This window comes from Pseudoliparis swirei, chromosome 16 (assembly GCF_029220125.1).
Source record: "Pseudoliparis swirei isolate HS2019 ecotype Mariana Trench chromosome 16, NWPU_hadal_v1, whole genome shotgun sequence".
Lineage (NCBI taxonomy): Eukaryota > Metazoa > Chordata > Actinopteri > Perciformes > Liparidae > Pseudoliparis > Pseudoliparis swirei.
The window spans coordinates 5613317-5638780 of record NC_079403.1 but is presented as its reverse complement, the minus strand read 5'-3'; the positions used below and the strand labels follow the sequence as shown (position 1 = coordinate 5638780).

The following is a 25464-nucleotide window of genomic DNA, read 5'->3' as shown; positions in this document are numbered from 1 at the left end:
TTGCATTGAAAATGCGGAAGGTTATGTTTTGATCGCTGTGTATTTATTTATTTATTTATTTGTATGCGTGTTACTCGCATAACTAAAAAAGTATTAAACCGAATCGCATGAAATTTGGTGGGATGATTGGTCATTATCCGGGGACCATTTGATTAGATTTTGGGATCGATCGGGTCAAAGGTCAAGGTCATGAAAAGGTCAAAATCTTCTTTTTACCATAGCGCGGTCAATTTGTATCCAATTGGCATGCAACTAATGCCAAAATGTTCATAATTCAATGCCCAATCTTGTGACATGCGAAAGTATGCGCTCAACCGAGTGCCCGTTCTAGTTATTATCTGTATTCGTGTTGCCCTGGAATGAACATGATATGATGAAAGCAATTCAAAGTTGATGTGAAATATTAATGACGTGTTTTCACAAGAAGCCATGAACCCCTTTTTTTAATAATCGATGACTAAAATCAATTTTTAAACCGAGTCACCAACCAGAAGTTCTCCCGCTGCTCTCGCTTGATTATTTGAGTTTTTTCCACTGTGTATGAAAATATATATATTTTTTAAACATCCTCTTTCCCGCCATCTACCAAAGTAAAGTTGATAGTCTCATTATAGCTGATGGATTGTTCTCATAGTTTATTCAGTGCATCCTCCTGCCTCTCCATTGTCTTCGGCCTCTGGGAAGCTGCTAATGCGGTGCCCGTAATAAATAAACTGTTATGTCTGATGCTTATTTTATGCCACTAATGAGAAAACAGTAGGCAATCAAAATAATAGTAAAACATAAGAGGGAGGGAAACACACACACACACACAGATAGATTGTTCTTGTGTCAAATAACAAAATCAAACTTTCAAAAATAGTGTTTTAAAAGTTGCTGGAGAGTCAAATTGTCACCTGCGTGTTGTTGTTTTTTAATTACCATTTGAACCACGGAGCAGCCGTGACACAATAACATGATTTACTGAGCGGCAATCCCAATAAGTCATGTTGTCGTACAGTATATGAGACATGAATCCACTTACAGCCACTTCCTGTACTACTGACCAACACTTGTTGCTTAAATAAACATGGAAGAGGAAGTTAAAGGAGGGAGGAGGTGGCTCAGGATGACACAATCAGAATAAATGCACAGACACACACACTTCATTTGGACACATTGGGTGTTTTCCAATCAGTGACTACATTTGTGTCTCACGTTTACATGAACACACACACACACACACACACACAAGGCAAGGCAAGGCAAGGCAAGTTTATTTATATAGCACATTTCATACATGAATGCAATTCAAAGTGCTTTACAAAAAATAGATCAAGAATAAGAAATAAAAAAAGAGGAATACAAAGTGCATCAAAGAAACAATTTTAAAAGGCATAAAAGCATAAAAGAAGATTAATAAAAGAAAAAATAAAGATAAAAATCTAAGTGCAAAGAATCATTCCTTCTGTCGTTGTCTTATTATTTCAGGATTAATACAAGATTCAATTTAAGGCAATGGCGAACATAAACGTTTTTAGCCTGTTTTTGAAAGTAGTAAGAGTTGGTGCAGATCTAAGCTCTTCCGGAAGTTTGTTCCAACTGTGTGTGGCATAATAACTGAATGCTGCTTCACCATGTTTTGTTTTAACTCTGGGAACAGTTAGCAGACCGGCCCCAGATGACCTAAGAGGCCTAGAGGGTTCATAAGGTGGAAGCAAGTCAGAGATATATTTTGGACCTACACCATTTAGAGATTTATAAACGAGCAGCAGTATTTTGAAGTCGATTCTCTGACGTACTGGTAGCCAATGCAGAGACCTGAGAATGGGTGTAATGTGTTCAACTTTCTTAGTCTTTGTTAGGACTCTGGCAGCGGCATTCTGAATAAGTTGTAGCTGTCGAAGTGCTTTTTTGGGGAGACCTGAAAAAAGACTATTACAATAGTCTAACCTACTGGAGATGAAGGCGTGAATTAGTTTTTCTAAATCTTGTTTGGACATAAATCCTCTAATTCTTGCTATATTTTTTAGATGGTAATAGGCTGATTTTGTTATTGATTTGATGTGGGTATTAAAATTCAGATCCGAATCAATTATAACACCTACATTTTTGACACACACACACGCCTATATCTGTCATTTACTCTGTTTGCACACACACACACACACGCCTATATCTGTCGTTTACTCTGTTTGCACACACACACACACACACACACTCCTCTGCTGACAGACAAAAGGGAAGGAAGTGTTTGTTAATGCACAATCCGCTGATGGCTGGCACAGTGTTTCCTGTTCTAATGACCTCGTGTCCACCATGTAATCCCGCTGTGTGTTGGGATATTGTCTGTAACGTGTGAATCAACCATTCATGCGGATTTGGTGAACTTTGACTGCTGGCAAATAATTAGCTGTGAAGGGAAATGACCAGAGTGCCTCGGTGTCTTGGTGCGCGACTCTTGCACCTTCCGCCAAAAAAAGTTCCTCGTTTGTTTGTGAAAACATTCTTTGGCAATAAACCTGTTTCTGATTCTGATTCTGATTCTGATTTAACCAAATACCAACCTGTTAATCTGTCTGTGGCTATAACTGGAGCCCTGTGGTGTGCACAGGCTCCCTCAGATGATTTGTAGACGGTCGTTTGCTGCCACCTGCTGGAGAGAGAAGTCAAGAGGCCAAGGGGCTATTTACATTTAAATTGTTAATTATTTTTCTTCTTATTCTGATTTTTATTTGTGTACATTTTACGCATATTGGGAGGATGTAATATACGCTTCGGGAGAAGAAGGGAGGGAGGGAAGGAAGCTTCGTAACTTCTCCTTCCGCTTCGCTACGATCCCGTGGTCCGGTGTTACGGTTTAACAGGCGACCCTGTTAACTGGTGACTTTTCCAGCCCTTTTCATTTCGAAATACAGTGTCAAACCCTCCAATATACATACTAATATTTTGCTACGATATAAATTAAACAGTGCGGCATTCACGAGGGACGGTACGTGTTCTCTTCCTATTTTCAACGGCTTTCTGGAACTACAACGACGGACGCGGTAGGTTCAAAGTCGCCAGTTAACACGGTCGCTTCTTAAACCGTAACACCGGAAACGCCTCCAAGACCAGCCTGCTCACGTCGGCGGCATATACCTCCAGGCTCTCGCCTAGGCTGGCTCTGAAGCGGTCCATAAACTGTCTATGTCCAAATGCCATGCCGAGTCTCTCATTAACAGCAGCATTATCCGATTTACTTTATCCGGTGTTACGGTTTAAGAAGTGACCGTGTTAACTGGTGACTTTGAACCGAACGAGTCCGCGGTTGTAGTTACAGACAGCTGTTGAAAATAGGAAGAGAACACGTAGCTGCCCTTGTGAATACCACATTGTTTGATTGTATAGTATATATTATTATGTATTTGAGAGGGTTTGACACTATTACAAAATTAAACATTCTAAGCGGCACATACGTGTTCTCTGCCCACACATCTGGCGCACCCCGTACTCATAATCGAGCACACCCTAGAAATACCAGAAAGACGGGCTTGACGCTCAACCAATCAGTGTTGGCCGAAAGCAAACGAGCTGCCGCCGATTGGCTGAAATCACAGTCGCTCAAACGTCACAACACTGACACTTCCGCGTTGCCAAATTTCAACCAGAGGCTTTTTGAATGATTCGTGTGATTCCTGTGCTGCTCTCAAACTGAGAATACAGATTCGTTTCCAGGTTTTTCAGCTCGTTGGGTGTCACGTGAGATAACCAGCTGACTGCTGAGGTAAAGAGAGATGCAGGCAATAAGGTGAGGAGTCCTTATATTGAACACTCCCTCTGAATAAAGTACGTCGTTTTTAGTTATCCTCAATTGGGAAACAATGTACCGTTAACTTGTACTTTATAGTAGATACAACCTTTGTTTTTGCCTTTAAAAAAGGTGTATATATATATATATATATATATACAAACAATTTTTTTCGCTTTGTCATTGTTCATATCACACCCAGTTTGTAACTTGTTGAGTCACAACCTGTTGAGTAACACCGGGTTTCTCCAGAAATGTCTTCCGTGCGGCCTGGTCCTCCGCGGAGAGGCTCGAGGGCCGGACGGTCCTCATCACCGGGGCCAACACCGGCATCGGCAAGGAGACCGCCATCGACCTGGCGAAGAGAGGTGGGGTTGCGGGGGTTATCCATGTATGCATTTGTTCTGCAATAGTATGAGATAAGAAGACACATTTCTCAAATTCACAAGTCTTTAATTGTGTCCCAAAATATATATATATATTTAGATTTATATTTATATATAATAATAAAAATATTATATATATATTTATTTATATACATACATATATAAACATATATTTATATATACACACATATAAATATATATATGTGTGTGTTCTTGTTTTAGATTTAAATTTCCTAATTTGACAAAAATACCGTACACTTTTTATGTACTGTACACATTTACAGTCTCATAACTAAATAAAAAACAAATGTTACAAATATATATTTGTTCTCTTCTTTCTTTCTTTGCTTTTCTTTGTGACGAGACTAATCAAACTGTCACACTGGAAACAAAGTAAAGTGCATAAAGTAACTTTAAACTACTTTAATAACTTAAATGTACAAAAGAAATACTTGAGTAGATCCAATATGTAAATATAAAATTTGAGAAATATTTAATTTAGCACTCAAACAATTGGAGTTTGACACCCTGCTTTAATTACAAATGACAACGTGTAATTTTTCACCCATGCAGACATTTCTCACGTTGCACTTCACTGCTGTTTTTATTTTTGTATTCAGGGGCAAAGGTCATCATGGCGTGCAGGGACATGGACCGAGCTCAGGCCGCCGTGAAGGAAGTCATTGAACTCTCAGGCAGCGAAAATGTCGTGTGCATGAAACTGGACTTGGCCGACAGCAAGTCGATTCGAGAATTCGCCGAAGCCATCAACAAAGGTGACCCGGATTAAAATGTTAGCGATATATATGTACACATAAAGAGATTTAAAAGAGACAAAACCATTTACCTTCTCGATGTCCTTTCCCAACAGGAGAGCCCAAGCTCAACATCCTCATCAACAACGCCGGCGTGATGGTCTGTCCTTATGGGAAAACTGCAGACGGCTTCGAGATGCAGATCGGGGTCAACCACTTCGGTAAATGAGGCTACGCCTCTCACCTGGAGGGGAAAAAAACTTTTCTGGACTTGATACACCCCCTAGTGTCTGATTTGATACCCACATTATTGAGGTAGATGTCAAATTAATCTTAAATAATCTTATGCAAATACTGCTCTTTTAATTTTATTTTTAAGTAGAGCTAATTTTGTCAGAGAAACAATTTTTTTTGATTTTCTAATGTTCACACAATTCGTATCAGACAACTGGGAGGTGCATTCAAAACAATTTACATAAATATAATGTCCACTAGGACAGTTGGCTCCTTGTGTTCTCACTAAATATATTATATTATAACTGTGCTTATCATATCACAGTCATATCACTTATGTAACTTTATTTTGTTATGACAGAACTTATACAGATATTCAGAAGAAAAGATCACTTTAAAAACTTCTCACACTCGGCTGTATATAGCGCTCTAATATATACACTATTATTGAGCACAGTTATTCCCAAAAGATTGGTTTGGGGACCCACAGTAGCGGGAGGTTTTATTAGGGTCAATAAATGAATTAGCAGAATATATAAACATCCTGTCATTCCTAAATTAAGAGCTGTACCTGCAGTACACGTTTGAGCCACACGAGGGCGCCACTAAAAGCTTCTGAGAGGCCGTTAAAACCACCTAAATGCATTTATTTAGTTGAGTATTTTTTTTCAATAACACAAAGAAACTCAAAGTTGTGTTTTATTAAACGTGGACCGTTTCTAAATGACTGGTTTACCCATTCACGATAATATAAGATTAAGCACAAAAAGCTGTAAAAATGATCATTAAAAAAAGGTCTTCACACAATTCATAATAGATAATAGTTTGTCATTTTCAAAAAGTGTCTTCCCGGAAAGAAATGTAGTTCATCTCTAATGGTTCTGATCAACACTAAGATGGTCTGGAAAGGTTTATTTTACTCCACTATTTTCACATCGTCTCTGAGGGCTTCCCATAAATAAATTGAACTTATAAGGAAGGAGTCATTATAACTGAGGAATTTGTGACGTTAGCATAAATACGCTGACGTGTATTTCCCTTTATTCTCCGCCGAGTGTCTTTAAAACTAAGACCTCCAACAAAACAACCTAGAAATTGACACGTCATGTACATCGGGACACTTTGTTGTTGTGTTTCAACTATCTATTGTATATTTTGTCTACTGATGATGAATGTGGAAAAACTAGACGGTACAAACACATTTCAAGACTAGAACGGGCACTCGGTAGAGCGCATACCTTCACACATCACAAGATTGGGCATTGAATTATGAACATGTTGGCATTAGTTGCATGCCAATTGGATAGAAATTGACCGCGCGCGCTATGGTAAAAAGAAGATTTTGACCTTATCATGACCTTGACCTTTGACCCGATTGATCCCAAAATCTAATCAAATGGTCCCCGGATAATAACCAATCATCCCACCAAATTTCATGCGATTCGATTTAATACTTTTTGAGTTATGCGAGGAACACGCATACAAATAAATAAATAAATACAAGGTAATAAAGTCCCCCAATACAAGTCTTTTTTTAATCCTTATTTTATGAAGTCACTGCTGTATGATTATAGCAATAAAGTTCACGGGACAAAATATCTTTCTGGTGTAGGTGGGAGAAAAAAATCACACATTATTTTTAAATGAATAATTTCTACTGAAATCGTCATTGAAATTGATGGAAATCTTTTTTTCTGAGAAGATTTTTTTCTGATGTCGTGTCGATTCTTGACATCAAAGCCGGTGTTCCCGTGCAGTTTATCAACCATTTAAAAACAAAATGCTTTTTTTTCCCCTTCTCAAATATAAATATCCCCTCTTCCATAACAGCTGTAAGATCTCCTCTTCCTGCTTTCTCAAACTCGACATTAAAAGTGATGTGTGTGTCCCCCCCCCCCCCCCCCCCAGGTCACTTCCTGTTGACGAACCTGTTGATCGACCTGATTAAGCGATCGGCGCCGGCCCGCATCGTCACGGTGTCCTCCATGGCTCACTCCTGGGGCTCCATCAACCTGGAGGACATCAACAGCGAGAAGGTTTACGACAAGAAGGGCGCCTACTCCCAGAGCAAGCTCGCCAACGTCCTCTTCACCCGCTCGCTGGCCGGCAAACTGGAAGGTGTGTGTCGCCCCCCTCCCCCCCCCCCCCCGGCCCGTCTCTCTCGCGTCGGTGACGTCGGGGTGGTTAACGGTGGCGTTTTTTGTCTTTCAGGCACCGGCGTGACGACGTATTCCCTCCACCCCGGAGTCGTGCAGACGGACCTGTGGCGCCACCTGAGCGGCCCGCAGCAGTTTATGATGAAGATGGTGAGCCCCTTCACCAAGAGCTCCTCCCAGGGAGCCCAGACCAGCATTTACTGCGCCGTGGAGCCGTCGCTGGCGAAGGAGAGCGGCGGATACTACAGGTACGCGCTCCGTGTTCCACGTGCGGCGCCTCACACGTTTAGCATCTTTACCTTCGCATTGAAAATGCGGAAGGTAATGTTTTGATCGCCGTGTATTTATTTATTTATTTATTTATTTGTTTGTGTGCGTGTTACTCGCATAACTCAAAAAGCATGAAACCGAATCGCATGAAATTTGGTGGGATGATTGGTTATTATCCGGGGACCATTTGATTAGATTTTGGGATCAATCGGGTCAAGATCAAGGTCATGAAAAGGTCAAAATCTTCTTTTCACCATAGCACAGTCAATTTCTATCCAATTGGCATGCAACTAATGCCAACATTTTCATAATTCAATGCCCAATCTTGTGATATGCGAAGGTATGCGCTCTACCGAGTGCCCATTCTAGTCTTATATGTATTTTTTCATTTTTTGGGGGGGAAATATTGACAGGTACATAACACAGTAAACATGTACTTTAACGGATATTGCCATTGTTTTTCATCTTTTTGTTGACGTATACAAACGAATGATAAAACCGACCCCAGCCACTGGTACTCCCAGCTAGAGTATAAATAAATACTTAAAAAATAGATACAAAGAGGTCACCTCAGGTCGAGTGAGACGCCGACATACAGCGGGTACGGGAAGTATTCAGACCCCTTTAAATTTTCATTGCAGCCATTTTCTAAAATCCAAAAAGTTCATTTTATTTCTCTTTAATGTTCACTCGGCACCCCATCTTGACAGAAAAAAACAGAAATGTAGAAATGTTTGCAAATTTGTTAAAAAAGAAAAACAGAAATATCACATGGTCACATCATGTCTGGAGCAAGTTATGAGAAAATGATCTGCTGGTTATTCCCAACAATGTTGTCCATTTACAGGCCTTATCACCGTTGCTACCATATTCATTTCTAGTTGATTCATAATGAATAATTAATAATTTTGTGTCTTTGCTTACAGCGACTGCGCTCCGGCCAGCTGCTCCGCGGCCGGGAAAGACGACGTCCTGGCGCAGAAGTTCTGGGACCTGAGCTGCGAGATGCTGTCGGTGACGTGGGAATGAGGCGCAGTGGGAATAGATAGTGGGAATGAGGCTGGGTGGGAATAGATAGTGGGAATAGATAGTGGGAATGAGGCTGGGTGGGAATAGATAGTGGGAATGAGGCTGGGTGGGAATAGATAGTGGGAATGAGGCCGAGTGGGAATAGATAGTGGGAATGAGGCTGAGTGGGAATAGATGGTGGGAATGAGGCTGGGTGGGAATAGATAGTGGGAATGAGGCTGAGTGGGAATAGATAGTGGAAATGAGGCCGAGTGGGAATAGATCGTGGGAATGAGGCCGAGTGGGAATAGATCGTGGGAATGAGGCCGAGTGGGAATAGATCGTGGGAATGAGGCTGGGTGGGAATAGGTAGTGGGAATGAGGCTGAGTGGGAATAGATGGTGGGAATGAGGCTGGGTGGGAATAGATAGTGGAAATGAGGCCGAGTGGGAATAGATAGTGGGAATGAGGCTGAGTGGGAATAGATGGTGGGAATGAGGCTGAGTGGGAATAGATGGTGGGAATGAGGCTGGGTGGGAATAGATAGTGGGAATGAGGCTGAGTGGGAATAGATGGTGGGAATGAGGCTGGGTGGGAATGAGGCTGAGTGGGAATAGATAGTGGGAATGAGGCCGAGTGGGAATAGATGGTGGGAATGAGGCTGAGTGGGAATAGATGGTGGGAATGAGGCTGAGTGGGAATAGATGGTGGGAATGAGGCTGGGTGGGAATAGATGGTGGGAATGAGGCTGGGTGGGAATAGATAGTGGAAATGAGGCCGAGTGGGAATAGATGGTGGGAATCAGGCTGAGTGGGAATAGATGGTGGGAATGAGGCTGGGTGGGAATAGTTAGTGGGAATGAGGCTGAGTGGGAATAGTTAGTGGGAATGAGGCTGAGTGGGAATAGATAGTGGGAATGAGGCTGAGTGGGAATGAGGTGCGGTGGGAATGAGGCTGGGTGGGAATAGATAGTGGGAATGAGGCTGAGTGGGAATAGATAGTGGGAATGAGGCTGAGTGGGAATGAGGTGCGGTGGGAAAGAGGCGAGATGGGAATGAGGCCGAGTGGGAATAGATAGTGGGAATGAGGCCGAGTGGGAATGAGGTGCGGTGGGAACGAGGCGAGATGTGAATGAGGCTGAGTAGGAATAGATAGTGGGAATGAGGCGCAGTGGGAATGGGGAGCGTGTCACCGACGCCGCGTTGGCGAAACATTGATAAAGTTACATATTCTTCCGGCACTTTTGATGTTTCTTCCCATACTAACGCGCTCACAGCACTTATTTACAAGTAAATTATATCAAGATTGTGATTCTATTTTGATAAAGTGATTGCACTGAATGCTTTTCTATGCATTTTTTTTTTTACAATAGCTCTGGAGTAGATGTCTGGATGAATGATGATTCAGAAAGTGTGTCACGTGACTACAGGAGTTTCCTCATGTCGCTCATGTTTGTCTGTGTTTTCTGGCATTAAACACGGTTATGATCCAGACATTTGTTTTGTTCCTACTTGCTCGCAATTGATATTTAAATTAATTTAATAAAAAGAAACACAGCAGTTTACATTGAAAGAAGTGAACAGCGAGCACAACATGACTACAGGGAATTGTAACTTCATTAATTCTCAATATTACTGTTTCTCTCCACATATTTTGATTATTTATATATATATATTTTGTAAAAATTTTTTTTACTTAAATAAACTCGTTAGCCATTTTTAAACCCTTCAGACTCATCTTGAATTATTTTTTTTATACATAGGCCCTGCAAAAAAATCCAAGCTCTTCCTATCAACCCACGTCTGATGTTATTGTTCATATTAGATTAGATTAGATTCAACTTTATTGTCATTACACATGTACAAGTACAGAGCAACGAAATGCAGTTTGGCATCTAACCAGAAGTGCAACAGAAGTATCATAATAAATACATGATATACAGGTTATGCGGAGATATAAATATATATTTCTGGGGTTGCTAAACTAGTGCAAATATTCAGTGTATATTAACTCGATAGTGCAACAAATGGCATCAAGTGTCTCCAGTGCGGATAGAGTGGTGTTCCATGGATGCCCTCAATAACCAACTTGGCACAAGCCGCCTCCCCGGAACACTTCTACCTCTGGACTCGGCCACCGTTTTCGACGGGGAGTGATAAAGACAATCGCAGTTCATGACTTCAATACCGCTTCATGATCTCTGGATGGATGGAGGCCATAAACGGAGATAGCGGCTCAACGTGTTCCCGACTGGCCTGAGAGTTTAGAGGCAGCTGACCCGGTGTCTGGTTCTGGAGCTGCTTTCAACGGTGTTCTATGAAACTTCATCAAATTATCAATCTGTGAAACCAAAGACGTGATCTTGTCGTCGCGCGCGAGGCTGTTCTGATCCGACTTGGTTTCAAGAAAACGTGATAGAAATGAAAGTATATCGAACTTTCTCGTACGTTCTCTCTGTGTAGCAAGTGCAAAGAAAAAAGTAAAGGTGCCACCTGGAACTGAAAATGGTTCTTCAGAGTGATGCCATAGAAGAACCATTTCTGGTTCCACAAAGAACCTTTCAAACCAGGTTAAAGAACCATTTCATTTAAGAAAAGAGATCTTCAAATAACCTATAAAGGTGTCTCAAAGTACCTTCAAAAATGGTTCTTTAAGGCACCATATCTGGTTCCACTAAGAACCTTTCAAACCAGGGTTCTTAAAGAACCATTTACTTAAATAGTTCTTCAAAGAACCTATAAAGGTGTCTCAAAGAATCTTACAAAATTGGTTCGTTAAGGCACCATTTCTGGTTCCAGAAAAAAAAATTCAAACCAGGGTTCTTTAAAGAACCATTTCCTGAAAGAGTTCTTCAAATAACCTATACAGGTGTCTCAAAGAACCTTCAAAACGGTTCTTTAAAGAATCATTTCCTTAAATTGTTCTTCAAAGAACCTATAAAGATGTCTCAAAAACCTTCAAAAATGGTTCTTTAAGACATAATTTCTGGTTCCACAAAGAACTTTTCAAACTAGCGTTCTTTAAAGAACCATTTCCTTAAATAGTTCTTCAAAGAACCTACTATGTTAACTCAAATGAAAAGATGCTTCTTCAGCCGGTGATGGTTCTTTGTAGAACCACAAAGCCTTTTAAAGAACCATTTAAGAACCATTCCTCTTCTGTTAGTGCGTATAAGTGGTCTTCATCAGTTCTCATGATAATATAATCATGATTAGTTGCATTATGCATTCAAAGGTAACCCTGACATTCGTTGTCATTCATGTCATAAATTGTCGACATAATGTGAAAAGAAGGGTTTTGGATGCCATAAAACATCTGAAGACGATGGCGCGTCATTGGATGCTTCCATATTACCCAGAGTTCATCTTTCAGGGTCAACCTTGAACTCGACGTATCTGAGCCGGACTTAAAGCAAACAGAAGGTAAGTTAAGGACCCTCTCGGCCTTACCTGTTGTCTGCATTGGAGTAATAAAAACATTGTTTACATTGATCAAATATAGAGCGTTGAAATGTCCTCGACTATGTTTGATTTTTGTAATTATGGTATAGCTGAGATAAACTTCTGTGAAACCAGAGTCACCCCGTCGTCGGCTGACATATTGATTCTCTCATTAAACGCCGTCTAATCATTTGCGAGACCATGAACTTGTGCATGCACCGGAGTCCTTCGTCGCCATGGCCACACCACACAATCAATCATTAATGTTTAATCAAGAATAGAAGCTGGCTATAAGAATCAGGTGGGCAGTGATACCATCGCTGAGGGTAAAAGGCAAACCAAATGGATGTAAGGATGCACCGGTGCATGACACGGCTGGACTAATGGCACGGTTTTAAAGAACGCTATAAGCACATTTCCTTTCTGGATGTGATGTTGCCGGGTAGAAAAGAGACGTTGACCGCAGTAAAGATTTTTGATTTTCTTTCTCAGTGATGTTCGGTCAGAATGGAGGAAGCTGAAGAGATCGCTGTAGTCGGCATCGGATGTAATTTTCCAGGGGGTAAGATGTTTGAATTTGGGGGGTCTCAGTTTTTGGCTTCTTTTCTTTTGAGTTTTTTTCTGTAATTTATTCGCAATATTTTCCATTTAAACAAGTATTCCTCTCCCATATTAAGATATATTTATCGTAGTCATAGAACATTTAAAGACAAATTAGATAATTTCCACATTATTAGATCACCACTTTAAATTAACAGATCCACATTTTTTTACTTGATATATTCAATCAGGGTTGGTAAAATTATTCCCTGCTAAAATATTTTTTTTTTAGATAATCTAAAATTATATTTTATTCAATTTAAGTCAATTCTCTTTTCTTTTTTTTACAATTTCTAACTAAGTTGAAAATATATATATATATATCTATATTTTTATAATAGGAGAAGGGCTTGAGAATTTCTGGAAGGTTCTGTTGGATGGAAGAAACTGTTCTGTGCCGATTCCCAAAGAGAGATTTGACATCGCCAGCTGGTATGACCCCGACGACAACAAAGCGGGGAAATCCCGCACGGCCAAGGCAGCTCTCATTGACGGGTATGCTCTTTGAACTTTATGATGTCCCCTTCTCAGATAATAAGACAATAAGTTTGTATAGATAGTCTTTTTCCATATTGAGTAAATGATATGTATTATTGTCTGTAACAAATCATATATCTAGATATTGTTTGATTCTTTAGAGTAAATAAAAACAGGTGTGTCAGCGATTTTCTTTAAAACTAACGCATGATCACTAAAAAGGTTTAAAAAAAAGAAAAAAAACTATAATAGAAAGACTCTGTAACTTGTGATAGACGTGATTTGAGATTATCCAAAAATGAAGAACGTGCTTTAGACCAACTTCAAACTTTAGTCTTAACTTAAACAATCCAAGCGGTGTGCAGGGCTCCTGTCACATGGCCTTTGGATGAACAGCATTCCACTGAGTTAAATGTTCATTTTAACTCTAGGAAATAACTTTCTATCGATTCTACAGTCACTAAATTTGATTGAATGTTTTTTGAACGTTTTCAGATTCAATGAATTTGACCACAAGTTCTTTGGCATCAGTGACAGTGAAGTGGAACAAATGGACCCTCAGCAGAAACAGCTCCTCCAGTGTGTCTACAGGGCCTTGGAGAATGCTGGGATTCCTATGGAGAAGGCCAGTGGGACCAGGACGGGAGTGTTTTTTGGTACATATTGCCAGCAACTTGCTTTTTTAAATCATAGTTTTGTGTAATATTTCCATCTACTCTCTTAATTATATCCATACGTGCACTTTGACCGGTATTTATGTTGGTTTTATTACAGGGCTTATGAACAGAGATTATGAGACAAATGCCGCACACGTGCACCCGAGTGTGATCAACCACTGGACCGGCACCGGTCTTGCCATGAGTATCGCGGCCAACAGAGTCTCCTACATCTTCAACTTCACTGGGCCGTCCCTGTCCATAGACTGCGCCTGCTCGTCGTCCCTCGTGGCTCTTCATCTCGCCTGTCAAGCCATCAGACAAGGTCCGTGCAGCGCGCCGAACTCAAGCCGACGACGCTTCCCTGTTGGAAAAACCACGCCACGGCGCGCTGGGTTTTAATGACAGAGATATGTGATAATGTGAGAGTACGTAATGTGCTTTATTTCATCAGGGGATTGTGAGATGGCTGTTTGTGGTGGAGTCAACTGTATCATAGAGCCAAGAGTGTTTGTGGCTCTCAGCAAGGCCAAGATGATCTCGCCTGAGGGGACCAGCAAGCCGTTCTCCAGCAGAGCAGATGGTTATGGAAGAGGAGAGGGCTGCGGGGTCGTCCTCCTCAAGCCGCTGAAAAAGGTCAGAATATGCAGAGAAGTGCTTCAATTTCCTTTTGTGCATGGCTTTTTATTTTTTCCGATACAAGCAACCCTCTTCGATAATAGAGCAACGTCAATGAATAGCTTGTTTTTGTCTCTGACACATGGCCAATAAAAGCTGACATGAAAGAACAATAAAAAATTGCCCAATTGAAACAAAGTCCTGATAACCTTTATCGTAGGTTACTTGGCCAAGTCGACTTGATTTGTTTCCAGTTCGCTACCTCTACTTCTTCTAATCGGTTTCCTGGCGGATATCAGCCTCACTTAGCATCAACTACACGTTAGCCAAATGTGTTTGCTTAACCCTCCTGTTACCTTTAGGGTCAATTTGACCCCATTCAATGTTTAATGTCAGTGTTCTTTCGGGTCAATTTAACCTCAGGCTGTTTTTCACTGTGTCAAACACAGAAGAATTATCAACTTTTTTATATATTTAAAGGGCTATTTAGGTAGTCAACAAACAAACATAAAGTACCTCACACTTAAACTTGCGAAACAATATTAATTCTAATAATTTTCTGGAGGTTTTAATTGCTGGGGTCAAATTGACCCCGAGGGTAAAATATTCAATTCAATTCAATTCAGTTTATTTGTATAGCCCAATTTCACAAATTACAAATTTGTCTCGGAGTGCTTTACAATCTGTACACATAGACATCCCTGCCCCAAAACCTCACATCGGACCAGGAAAAACTCCCAAATAACCCTTCAGGGGAAAAAAGGAAGAAACCTGCAGGAGAGCAACAGAGGAGGATCCCTCTCCTAGGATGGACAGATGCAATAGATGTAATGTGTACAGAAGGACAGATTTAGAGTTAAAATACATTCAATGAATATGACAGAGTGTATGAATAGTTCATAGTAGGCATATTCCACGATGGAGACCTCCACGATCCATCAGGCAGATGGCGGTGGGGAGGAGGAGGGCGGAGTCTCAACAGGACAGTGGCGTAGTCATGAGCAGGAATTCCACGACCCAGACGATCCATCAGGCAGATAGGATTTATGCCGTCTCATAGGGTCCGATGACCCCATGAGACGTAAAGTCAAAAGGACTTCCGGGAGAAAGCAGAGTTAGTAACGTGTGATTGAGAGATGAAAATTCATCCTAAGGAGAGAAAAAGAGGAGATAGGTACTCAGTGCATCCTAAACGTCCCCGGCAGCTATAAGCCTATAGCAGCATATCAAGGGGCTGGACCAGGGCAAACCTGATTCAGCCCTAACTATAAGCTCTGTCAAAGAGGAAGGTCTTAAGTCTACTCTTAAACGAGGTGACTGTGTCTGCCTCCCGGACTGAAATTGGAAGCTGGTTCCATAAAAGAGGAGCTTGATAACCAAAGGCTCTGGCTCCCATTCTACTTTTAAGACTCTAGGAACTACAAGTATCTGAGCCGGACTTAAAGCAAACAGAAGGTAAGTTAAGGACCCTCTCGGCCTTACCTGTTGTCTGCATTGGAGTAATAAAAACATTGTTTACATTGATCAAATATAGAGCGTTGAAATGTCCTCGACTATGTTTGATTTTTGTAATTATGGTATAGCTGAGATAAACTTCTGTGAAACCAGAGTCACCCTGTCGTCGGCTGACATATTGATTCTCTCATTAAACGCCGTCTAATCATTTGCGAGACCATGAACTTGTGCATGCACCGGAGTCCTTCGTCGCCATGGCCACACCACACAATCAATCATTAATGTTTAATCAAGAATAGAAGCTGGCTATAAGAATCAGGTGGGCAGTGATACCATCGCTGAGGGTAAAAGGCAAACCAAATGGATGTAAGGATGCACCGGGGCATGACACGGCTGGACTAATGGCACGGTTTTAAAGAACGCTATAAGCACATTTCCTTTCTGGATGTGATGTTGCCGGGTAGAAAAGAGACGTTGACCGCAGTAAAGATTTTTGATTTTCTTTCTCAGTGATGTTCGGTCAGAATGGAGGAAGCTGAAGAGATCGCTGTAGTCGGCATCGGATGTAATTTTCCAGGGGGTAAGATATTTGAATTTGGGGGGTCTCAGTTTTTGGCTTCTTTTCTTTTGAGTTTTTTTCTGTAATTTATTCGCAATATTTTCCATTTAAACAAGTATTCCTCTCCCATATTAAGATATATTTATCGTAGTCATAGAACATTTAAAGACAAATTAGATAATTTCCACATTATTAGATCACCACTTTAAATTAACAGATCCACATTTTTTTACTTGATATATTCAATCAGGGTTGGTAAAATTATTCCCTGCTAAAATATTTTTTTTTTAGATAATCTAAAATTATATTTTATTCAATTTAAGTCAATTCTCTTTTCTTTTTTTTACAATTTCTAACTAAGTTGAAAATATATATATATATATCTATATTTTTATAATAGGAGAAGGGCTTGAGAATTTCTGGAAGGTTCTGTTGGATGGAAGAAACTGTTCTGTGCCGATTCCCAAAGAGAGATTTGACATCGCCAGCTGGTATGACCCCGACGACAACAAAGCGGGGAAATCCCGCACGGCCAAGGCAGCTCTCATTGACGGGTATGCTCTTTGAACTTTATGATGTCCCCTTCTCAGATAATAAGACAATAAGTTTGTATAGATAGTCTTTTTCCATATTGAGTAAATGATATGTATTATTGTCTGTAACAAATCATATATCTAGATATTGTTTGATTCTTTAGAGTAAATAAAAACAGGTGTGTCAGCGATTTTCTTTAAAACTAACGCATGATCACTAAAAAGGTTTAAAAAAAAGAAAAAAAACTATAATAGAAAGACTCTGTAACTTGTGATAGACGTGATTTGAGATTATCCAAAAATGAAGAACGTGCTTTAGACCAACTTCAAACTTTAGTCTTAACTTAAACAATCCAAGCGGTGTGCAGGGCTCCTGTCACATGGCCTTTGGATGAACAGCATTCCACTGAGTTAAATGTTCATTTTAACTCTAGGAAATAACTTTCTATCGATTCTACAGTCACTAAATTTGATTGAATGTTTTTTGAACGTTTTCAGATTCAATGAATTTGACCACAAGTTCTTTGGCATCAGTGACAGTGAAGTGGAACAAATGGACCCTCAGCAGAAACAGCTCCTCCAGTGTGTCTACAGGGCCTTGGAGAATGCTGGGATTCCTATGGAGAAGGCCAGTGGGACCAGGACGGGAGTGTTTTTTGGTACATATTGCCAGCAACTTGCTTTTTTAAATCATAGTTTTGTGTAATATTTCCATCTACTCTCTTAATTATATCCATACGTGCACTTTGACCGGTATTTATGTTGGTTTTATTACAGGGCTTATGAACAGAGATTATGAGACAAATGCCGCACACGTGCACCCGAGTGTGATCAACCACTGGACCGGCACCGGTCTTGCCATGAGTATCGCGGCCAACAGAGTCTCCTACATCTTCAACTTCACTGGGCCGTCCCTGTCCATAGACTGCGCCTGCTCGTCGTCCCTCGTGGCTCTTCATCTCGCCTGTCAAGCCATCAGACAAGGTCCGTGCAGCGCGCCGAACTCAAGCCGACGACGCTTCCCTGTTGGAAAAACCACGCCACGGCGCGCTGGGTTTTAATGACAGAGATATGTGATAATGTGAGTACGTAATGTGCTTTATTTCATCAGGGGATTGTGAGATGGCTGTTTGTGGTGGAGTCAACTGTATCATAGAGCCAAGAGTGTTTGTGGCTCTCAGCAAGGCCAAGATGATCTCGCCTGAGGGGACAAGCAAGCCGTTCTCCAGCAGAGCAGATGGTTATGGAAGAGGAGAGGGCTGCGGGGTCGTCCTCCTCAAGCCGCTGAAAAAGGTCAGAATATGCAGAGAAGTGCTTCGATTTCCTTTTGTGCATGGCTTTTTATTTTTTCCGATACAAGCAACCCTCTTCGATAATAGAGCAACGTCAATGAATAGCTTGTTTTTGTCTCTGACACATGGCCAATAAAAGCTGACATGAAAGAACAATAAAAAATTGCCCAATTGAAACAAAGTCCTGATAACCTTTATCGTAGGTTACTTGGCCAAGTCGACTTGATTTGTTTCCAGTTCGCTACCTCTACTTCTTCTAATCGGTTTCCTGGCGGATATCAGCCTCACTTAGCTTCAACTACACGTTAGCCAAATGTATTCGCTTAACCCTCCTGTTACCTTTAGGGTCAATTTGATCCCATTCAATGTTTAATGTCGGTGTTCTTTCGGGTCAATTTAACCTCAGGCTGTTTTTCACTGTGTCAAACACAGAAGAATTATCAACTTTTTTATATATTTAAAGGGCTATTTAGGTAGTCAACAAACATAAAGTACCTCACACTTAAACTTGCGAAACAATATTAATTCTAATAATTTTCTGGAGGTTTTAATTGCTGGGGTCAAATTGACCCCGAGGGTAAAATATGTCAGTAAATATAAAGGTAACAGGAGGGTTAAACATTGAATGGGGTCAAATTGACCCTAAGGCAACAGGAGGGTTAAACCAGTCGATGGAAACCTGCCTGATTCTCATTGTATGACGTACTTTATTCACCATGTTAAACTCACTCAGTCTGGTTGTTGCTTTCCAGGCTATTCAAGACCATGACAATATCTGGGGCATCGTCAGCAAAACGGCGGTCAACCAAGATGGACGCTCAGTCACTCCAATCACCAAACCCTCCATGACGCAACAAGAGGAACTCCTGCGCAGAATGTACTCAGAGTCTGACCTTGCAAATGTCCAGTACATAGAGGCACACGGGACCGGAACTCCTGTGGGAGATCCAACGGAGGCGGGAAGCATTTCGAACGCCATCGCTAAAGCCAGACCTCCAGGTTCAGAGGCACTACGGATCGGCTCTGTGAAGAGCAACATCGGACACACGGAATCTGCTGCTGGAGTGGCCGGACTCATTAAGGTACTCTTGATGATGAAGCACGAGACAATCGTTCCTTCTGTTTTCTACTCTGAGGACTCTGCCAGTGTAGATGCCAAAGCCCTGAACATTAAAGTTCCGATGGAAGCCGAAAGGTGGGAAGCCTCCAGTGCACGAATTGCAGGAGTTAACAACTTTGGATTTGGGGGTACGAATGCACACGCCATTGTCAAACAGCACAAACAGTCACGCGTTGAGCAAAAGAATGGTGGGAAACGGGAGAACTATTTTGTCATGTCGGCAAATTCACCAAAATCTCTCACTCTGATGATGGAAGACACCATCAAACAGCTGGAAGCCGACAGCAAAGTTGATCTAGCTGCTCTGTTGTACACATCCGCTTGTAGGAGAAGCCATCTAAAGCATAAATACAGAAAGGCCATCGTTGTGTCATCTGTAGTCGATCTTAAAGAGAAGTTAAGTGCCGCTGTCGGCAAAAATATTCGCCCGTCCTACTCGGACCCGAGGTTAGTGTTTGTCTTTTGCGGAAACGGCGTCACTTACCATGGTATGTGCAAACAACTACTGAAACACGAGTCTGTATTCAGAGGTAAGATCAAAGAGATTGCGCAACGTTTCCAAAGGCTGAGTACGCTGGACATCTTGGACACACTTGAGAGTGAGTTTGAGGGTCGTGACTTCAACAACCCACATGTTGTCCAACCACTCCTCTTTGCCATCCAAGTTGGCATCGCCACATTACTCAGACACTGGGGCGTCAAGCCCGATGCAATACTCGGACACTCTGTTGGCGAGGTGGCAGCCGCTCACTGTTCTGGCCTCCTGTCTCTCGATGATGCGTTAAAGGTCATCTATTTCCGCAGCACCCTCCAGAGCAAAGTCACTGGGGGGAAGATGCTTGTGATCAGCAACATGGCTGTATCAGAAGTGACTGCTCTTCTCCCTGGTTACTCGGGGAGAGTTTGCCTTGCTGCATACAACAGCTCACAGTCATGCACCCTTGCAGGTGACGCAGATGCAATTGAAAGCCTTTATAAGGAGCTAAGCACCTCAGCCAACAGTGAAAATCTGTTCCTTCGTGTACTGGATGTCGTTGCTGCTTACCACAGCCACATGATGGACCCTATTTTGCCAGAAATCGAGGAGACTATCGGCTCCTTACGGGTGAATGATCTCGACACAGAGTTGTTCTCAACAGTGACAGGCAAGGGAGTCCAACAGGGAGATTTCTGCACCGGGGAATACTGGGCGAGAAACATTCGTGAGCCAGTAGTTTTTGAGCAAGCAGTGAGATCAGCAACCAAAGGAAAGAAGAACACGGTGTTTGTGGAGATAGGGCCACGAAGGGCGCTACAGAGAAACATCATGGAAACTCTGGGTAATGACACAGCTGTTCTTGCCTCAGTGCAGCCAGAGAAAGATCACGAAACGATGAAGTCCGTTGTGCCGAAGCTGTTTGAACTGGGCTCGCACTTAAATTGGAACACCTTCTACAAAGGATGTGAGACGGTGCCACTGCCTATTCCGAAATACCAGTTTGACTGCTCGGACAGAGACGTTATCATTGGAGCCGCACAGAAAAACACAGCAAGCAATCACCCTGTGCTCCGGAAGACAGGAAGCGAAAGCAACGTCTTCAGCTGTGATCTGCTGTCTGACTCGTCTTTCTACCTGAGAGAGCACAAGCACAACAACATACCCATCATCCCTGGTGCCTTCTACGCCGAGTTGGGTTTAGCCGCATTCATGGCCAGTGCCAAACCAAAGGTACCGCTCTGCTCACTGCAGGTCAGTGTCAGTTTTCACAGTCCATTTGTTTTAACCCAGAATTCACCCGAAATGAAGGTGCAACTAGAACAAACGGAGACGGAAACTAAGTTCATGGTACTCTCACCAGCCGCAATGTATGCGTCAGGCACAGTGGTTTCAAAGAAAGAGAGGCTGATTGAGGAGCAGTGCATTTCACTGAGCTCCATCTACAAAAGATGCAAATCTGTCGTGAGCTCCAAGGAGTTCTATGGGTATCTCTCTCAAGGGGGGTTTCAGTATGGAGATGTCTTCAAGAATCAAGGGGATGTGCACTATGGAGAAGATCTCAAGGAGGCTTTTGCACATGTCACAGTTCCAAAAGAACTGCAGTCTCAGTTACATGACTACTGCATTCATCCTGTTGTGCTGGATTTTCTCATGCAGCTTCTCCCAGTTACAGTAGAGTACATTTTTGCTGGTAGACCAGGATTTCCCACGAAAATAGGAAGTTTGACCGTGTTTGAACCCTTGCAAGATGAGATGATCGTCTATCTGAGAGCAACTGACATTGGTGTTAATCACTTTGAGATTTGTGGCTGCTTTGCAGACAAAGACGGAAGAGTGCTGGTTGAGGTGAAGCATGTGATAATCAAGTACCTTGGCAGTCGCTCTCATGTGGTTGAGGAGTATTTCTACCATAACGCCTTTAGCGTTGTCCCTGAAGGCGTCGCATCTGCTCCTCCTAAGGCCTTGGTCTTCTGTGACGACATAGGCATCTCTCAAAGCCTGCGGCAATACTTGGACTCTGGTTCTAGATATATTGCCTCCACACATGCGAATTATATCTTGACACATGGGTTTCCATCTCTTTTGGCAAATCTCAATATAACTGATATTGAGAACAACTTTGATGAGGTACTGTTTCTGTGGGGCAAAGAGGACCTCACCTCACTGGCATCTGAGGTTGTCCTGCAGAATTGTGCGAGCTGCTGCGAGACATTCCGCCAAATAGTCCTTGAGCTAAAGCGAATTTGCTTCCCAAACTCCATCAGAGCAGTCACTTACCGTTCCTCTGACATCACAGTAGACCACATAAGTCCAGGTTTTGCTCTTGCTGGCATGACGAGATCATTTGCTGCCGAGATACCAGATCTTTCATTTCAGCTGATTGATTTAGGCACTCTCTCTCCTAAGGACATCGCAGCACTGGCTGAGGTCCTAACATCGCAACCTTGCAACATGTACCCAGAGCTGGTGGTAAAAGATGGGCTGATTCTGAAACCCTCCATTGTCCGTACTCCACCTGAGATCATTGACAGTTCAGAGGGCAGTTTTACCTCTCTGACGCCTGAGCCCTGCATCCTTCAGACAGCGGACGCACATAAGATGACTCAACTGAGTGCCATTCTCTTCGAGGAGGAGGCCCAGCCAATCAGGGGCACATCAGTTGAAATTCAGCCCACTAAGATATGTGTTCATTCGTCTGATTACTTCCCCGTCAGTGCTTCACATCTGAAATTTGGACAAACGCTATACTGGAACAAACACTCATCACAGAAACACAAGCTGCTGGCTCTTGATTTTAGTGGTACTATTACAGCAGTTGGGAAAGATGTCAGGAAATTGAAAGTGGGAGACCACATTGCTTCGTGTTACCCTGTGGCGGCAACCAGCAAGGTCAGAGTTCCAGAAGATGTGTGCTACAGCACCAAGCGGTTCCCATTCCTTCAGGAAACACCCTGTGTTTCCTACTTTGTATTAGCATGGGAGATCTTGCATCGAGCGTTGCCCAGAGCCAAACATAATCTCGGAATCATATCTTCTGTGCCTGATTCTGCTCTGATGAAAGTCCTGGCACACACTTCTTACAAGTCCGGTTGGAATGTGATTGTCGGCACACAGTGCAATGGCTCTTTTGTAGAAGTCAGTCAAATGGATGTTTTTGTCGTCCTGCCTCCGTTTGATGAATCCCTGATTGCAAGAATGTGTCACTTCCCAGGTATCCAACATGTCGTCTTCATCTGCGAGTCTCAGATGCAGTGTTTGCTTGCTCGGGATGCGTTCCAGAGTGGAAAGGAAAGTGTTCACGTGCAGACAATTCAGATGCCAGTCATTTTGCAAAAAGGGTCCTTGAGAGCACATAGGCCACACATTTATCACTGGTTGAAGTCTCTAAACTTGAGCAGGAAATTTGCCCTTCAAAGCTTTCCCTTTGAGAATGTGAAACGTGAAAGCATCGAGACCCTGGATTCGGAGACGCAACCGTCATACTTCAACTCCAAGAAGCTGGCCGTCGTGGCTCTGGAAAAAGGCGTCAGCCATACACGATCTCACATCCCATTGTTGCCAACAAAAAAACGGCTTTTCCGAAAGAGAGCAGTGTACATCGTGGCGGGTGGTCTTTCCGGTCTGGGCTTCGAGACTGTGAAGTTCATCTCTCAAAGAGGGGGCGAGTACGTCGTCATACTCTCCAGGAGCAAACCCACCCCAGATGTGCAACGAGAGATACACAATGTGGAGACACAGTGTGGGAACTACGTCACTGCCATGGAGTGTGACATCTCCGTGTCCGAGAGTGTGCACAAGGCTATCAGCGTCATCGCCCAGAAATTTCCCGGTTGTCCAATCAGGGGAGTGTTTCACAGCGCAGTTGTCCTCCACGATGGCCTGATTGAGACCCTCGACAGATCCCTTTACGAGAAGGTTTTCAAACCCAAAGTAAACGGGGCACTGAACTTGCACAATGCAACAAAGCGCTGTAAACTGGATTACTTTGTGTGTTACTCTTCGATCTCAGCTTTTCTGGGAAACGCATCGCAGACAAACTACGCAGCAGCCAACACGTTCCTCGACATGTTCTGTCAGTACCGCCGCACACTCGGGCTTCCTGGACAGTCGATCAACTGGGGAGCTCTGAACCTCGGCCTCCTCTTGAACAAGGAACATTTCCAGCGGTTTCTGGAGGCGAAGGGGATGATGGTGTTGGATGTGGCTGAGATTCACAAAAGTCTGGAGCAATGTCTTGTGCTCAATCGGCCCCAACAGGCTGTTTGCAGGTTTCACTTCAGAAACATCAGGTACAACATCCTATCTCAAAATGCAGCCTTGACCCTGCGCTTGTCCGCGTTGGTAGATGAGGCGTTCCAAAAATCCAAAGAGAAAGACTCTGAAACTAAACAATCTGACTCCGTCTCACCGAAAGATTATGTCGTCTCTCTGCTTTGTGAGACCATCGGCTTGGATGAAAGTGAGCTGAAAGATGACTCGCCTCTTTTATCCTTAGGCATTGACTCCATGCAGGCCATGACTCTGCAGAATCTTATCTTTCAGGAGAGAGGCGTGAATGTGCCTTTGGTGAAACTGTTGGATCCCAATGCTACTCTATTAACGATAGTAGCTATACTGAGTGACACAGGTGACGGCGAAGGTGATAACCAAGAGTCTCTTCCTGTTGAAGGCGGAGTAGGTGTTGTTTCTACCAGATTGTAAAAATGAAAAATAACAAGCAGATACAGAAATGTAGGCAACAGAAAAAGTTAATACTGGACTAGTGGAACATTTTATTGGATTCATTAGAAGGCTTATGATAGCCAATGCAATACAACAGTATCCATGCCACATAGCCATTCTGTATTTTGCCTATTTTGTTATATTGTTTTGTACATGTTTGGCTGTGGTGATTGTTTTTGTTCAATTTGGTATTATAGTTTGACATGTTTTTACATTGTTCTAAGAATACACCATTATTTTAAATAGATGTTTTGTATCAGTTTTACTGATTCTGTTGTGAGGTATATTCATGATGTTAACATGAAACTGTCAGCATTACAATTAAATATATAATTATTGTTGATAAATTATGATTTTAATTGTGGATAATTTAATTTATGTGAAAAAAACGTAAATTGTAGTATATGTAAGTACATTCTTGTTATTTTCTTTCATCAATCTTTAGAGTTTATGCGTCATTTTTATGATCTGTCATAGTGTTTTGTCTCACGTCAACTTACTTTGATCTGTTTTATATTCACTCATCTCTCACAGGTCACGGCCAGTTGTTATCACTGATAGCTCATTGATTCTGATTATCATATTTATGATGTCGGTGGAACAAAACATGTTATAGTATTCTGGCATGGCAGAAATGTTTAATTGGGTGCATGTGTGTGAGTGTGAAAGTCTTTTGCTGATTGAGCCACTAATTTATTACATGCAGGCAAGAACACAGATTTGCACTTCAGTGGCACTTAAATAGCTCTTACTTATGGTACTTTTGTAGTTCGACTATGTTGAGGAAATGTTACTTCCTGTATTCTTGTTGTTCTTAGTTTGTACTCTAGGTTGAAATGCACTTATTGTAAGTCGCTTTGGATAAAAGCGTCGGCTAAATGACATGTAATGTAATGTAACATTGCCACCACAAAGACAAACGTGTAAATAAAAAGA

At 42.1% G+C, this 25464-nt stretch overlaps 2 protein-coding genes across 2 annotated transcripts; both read left to right on the top strand.

Moving 5' to 3' along the window:
- The first annotated feature begins 1245 nt into the window (after positions 1 to 1245).
- On the top strand, positions 1246 to 10071 carry rdh12l (retinol dehydrogenase 12, like). Its single transcript, XM_056434392.1, has 7 exons — positions 1246 to 3769; positions 4022 to 4137; positions 4776 to 4931; positions 5027 to 5131; positions 7053 to 7262; positions 7356 to 7548; positions 8497 to 10071. Exons 1-7 carry the CDS (start codon positions 3756 to 3758, stop codon positions 8597 to 8599), a joined length of 897 nt encoding a protein of 298 aa, XP_056290367.1. The 5' UTR covers positions 1246 to 3755; the 3' UTR covers positions 8600 to 10071.
- Positions 10072 to 16325: 6254 nt separating this feature from the next.
- On the top strand, positions 16326 to 24507 carry LOC130206625 (phenolphthiocerol/phthiocerol polyketide synthase subunit C-like). The gene is made up of 6 exons (XM_056434676.1): positions 16326 to 16404; positions 16784 to 16937; positions 17415 to 17575; positions 17694 to 17900; positions 18028 to 18209; positions 18961 to 24507. Exons 1-6 carry the CDS (start codon positions 16350 to 16352, stop codon positions 24505 to 24507), a joined length of 6306 nt encoding a protein of 2101 aa, XP_056290651.1. The 5' UTR covers positions 16326 to 16349.
- The last annotated feature ends 957 nt before the right edge of the window (positions 24508 to 25464 follow it).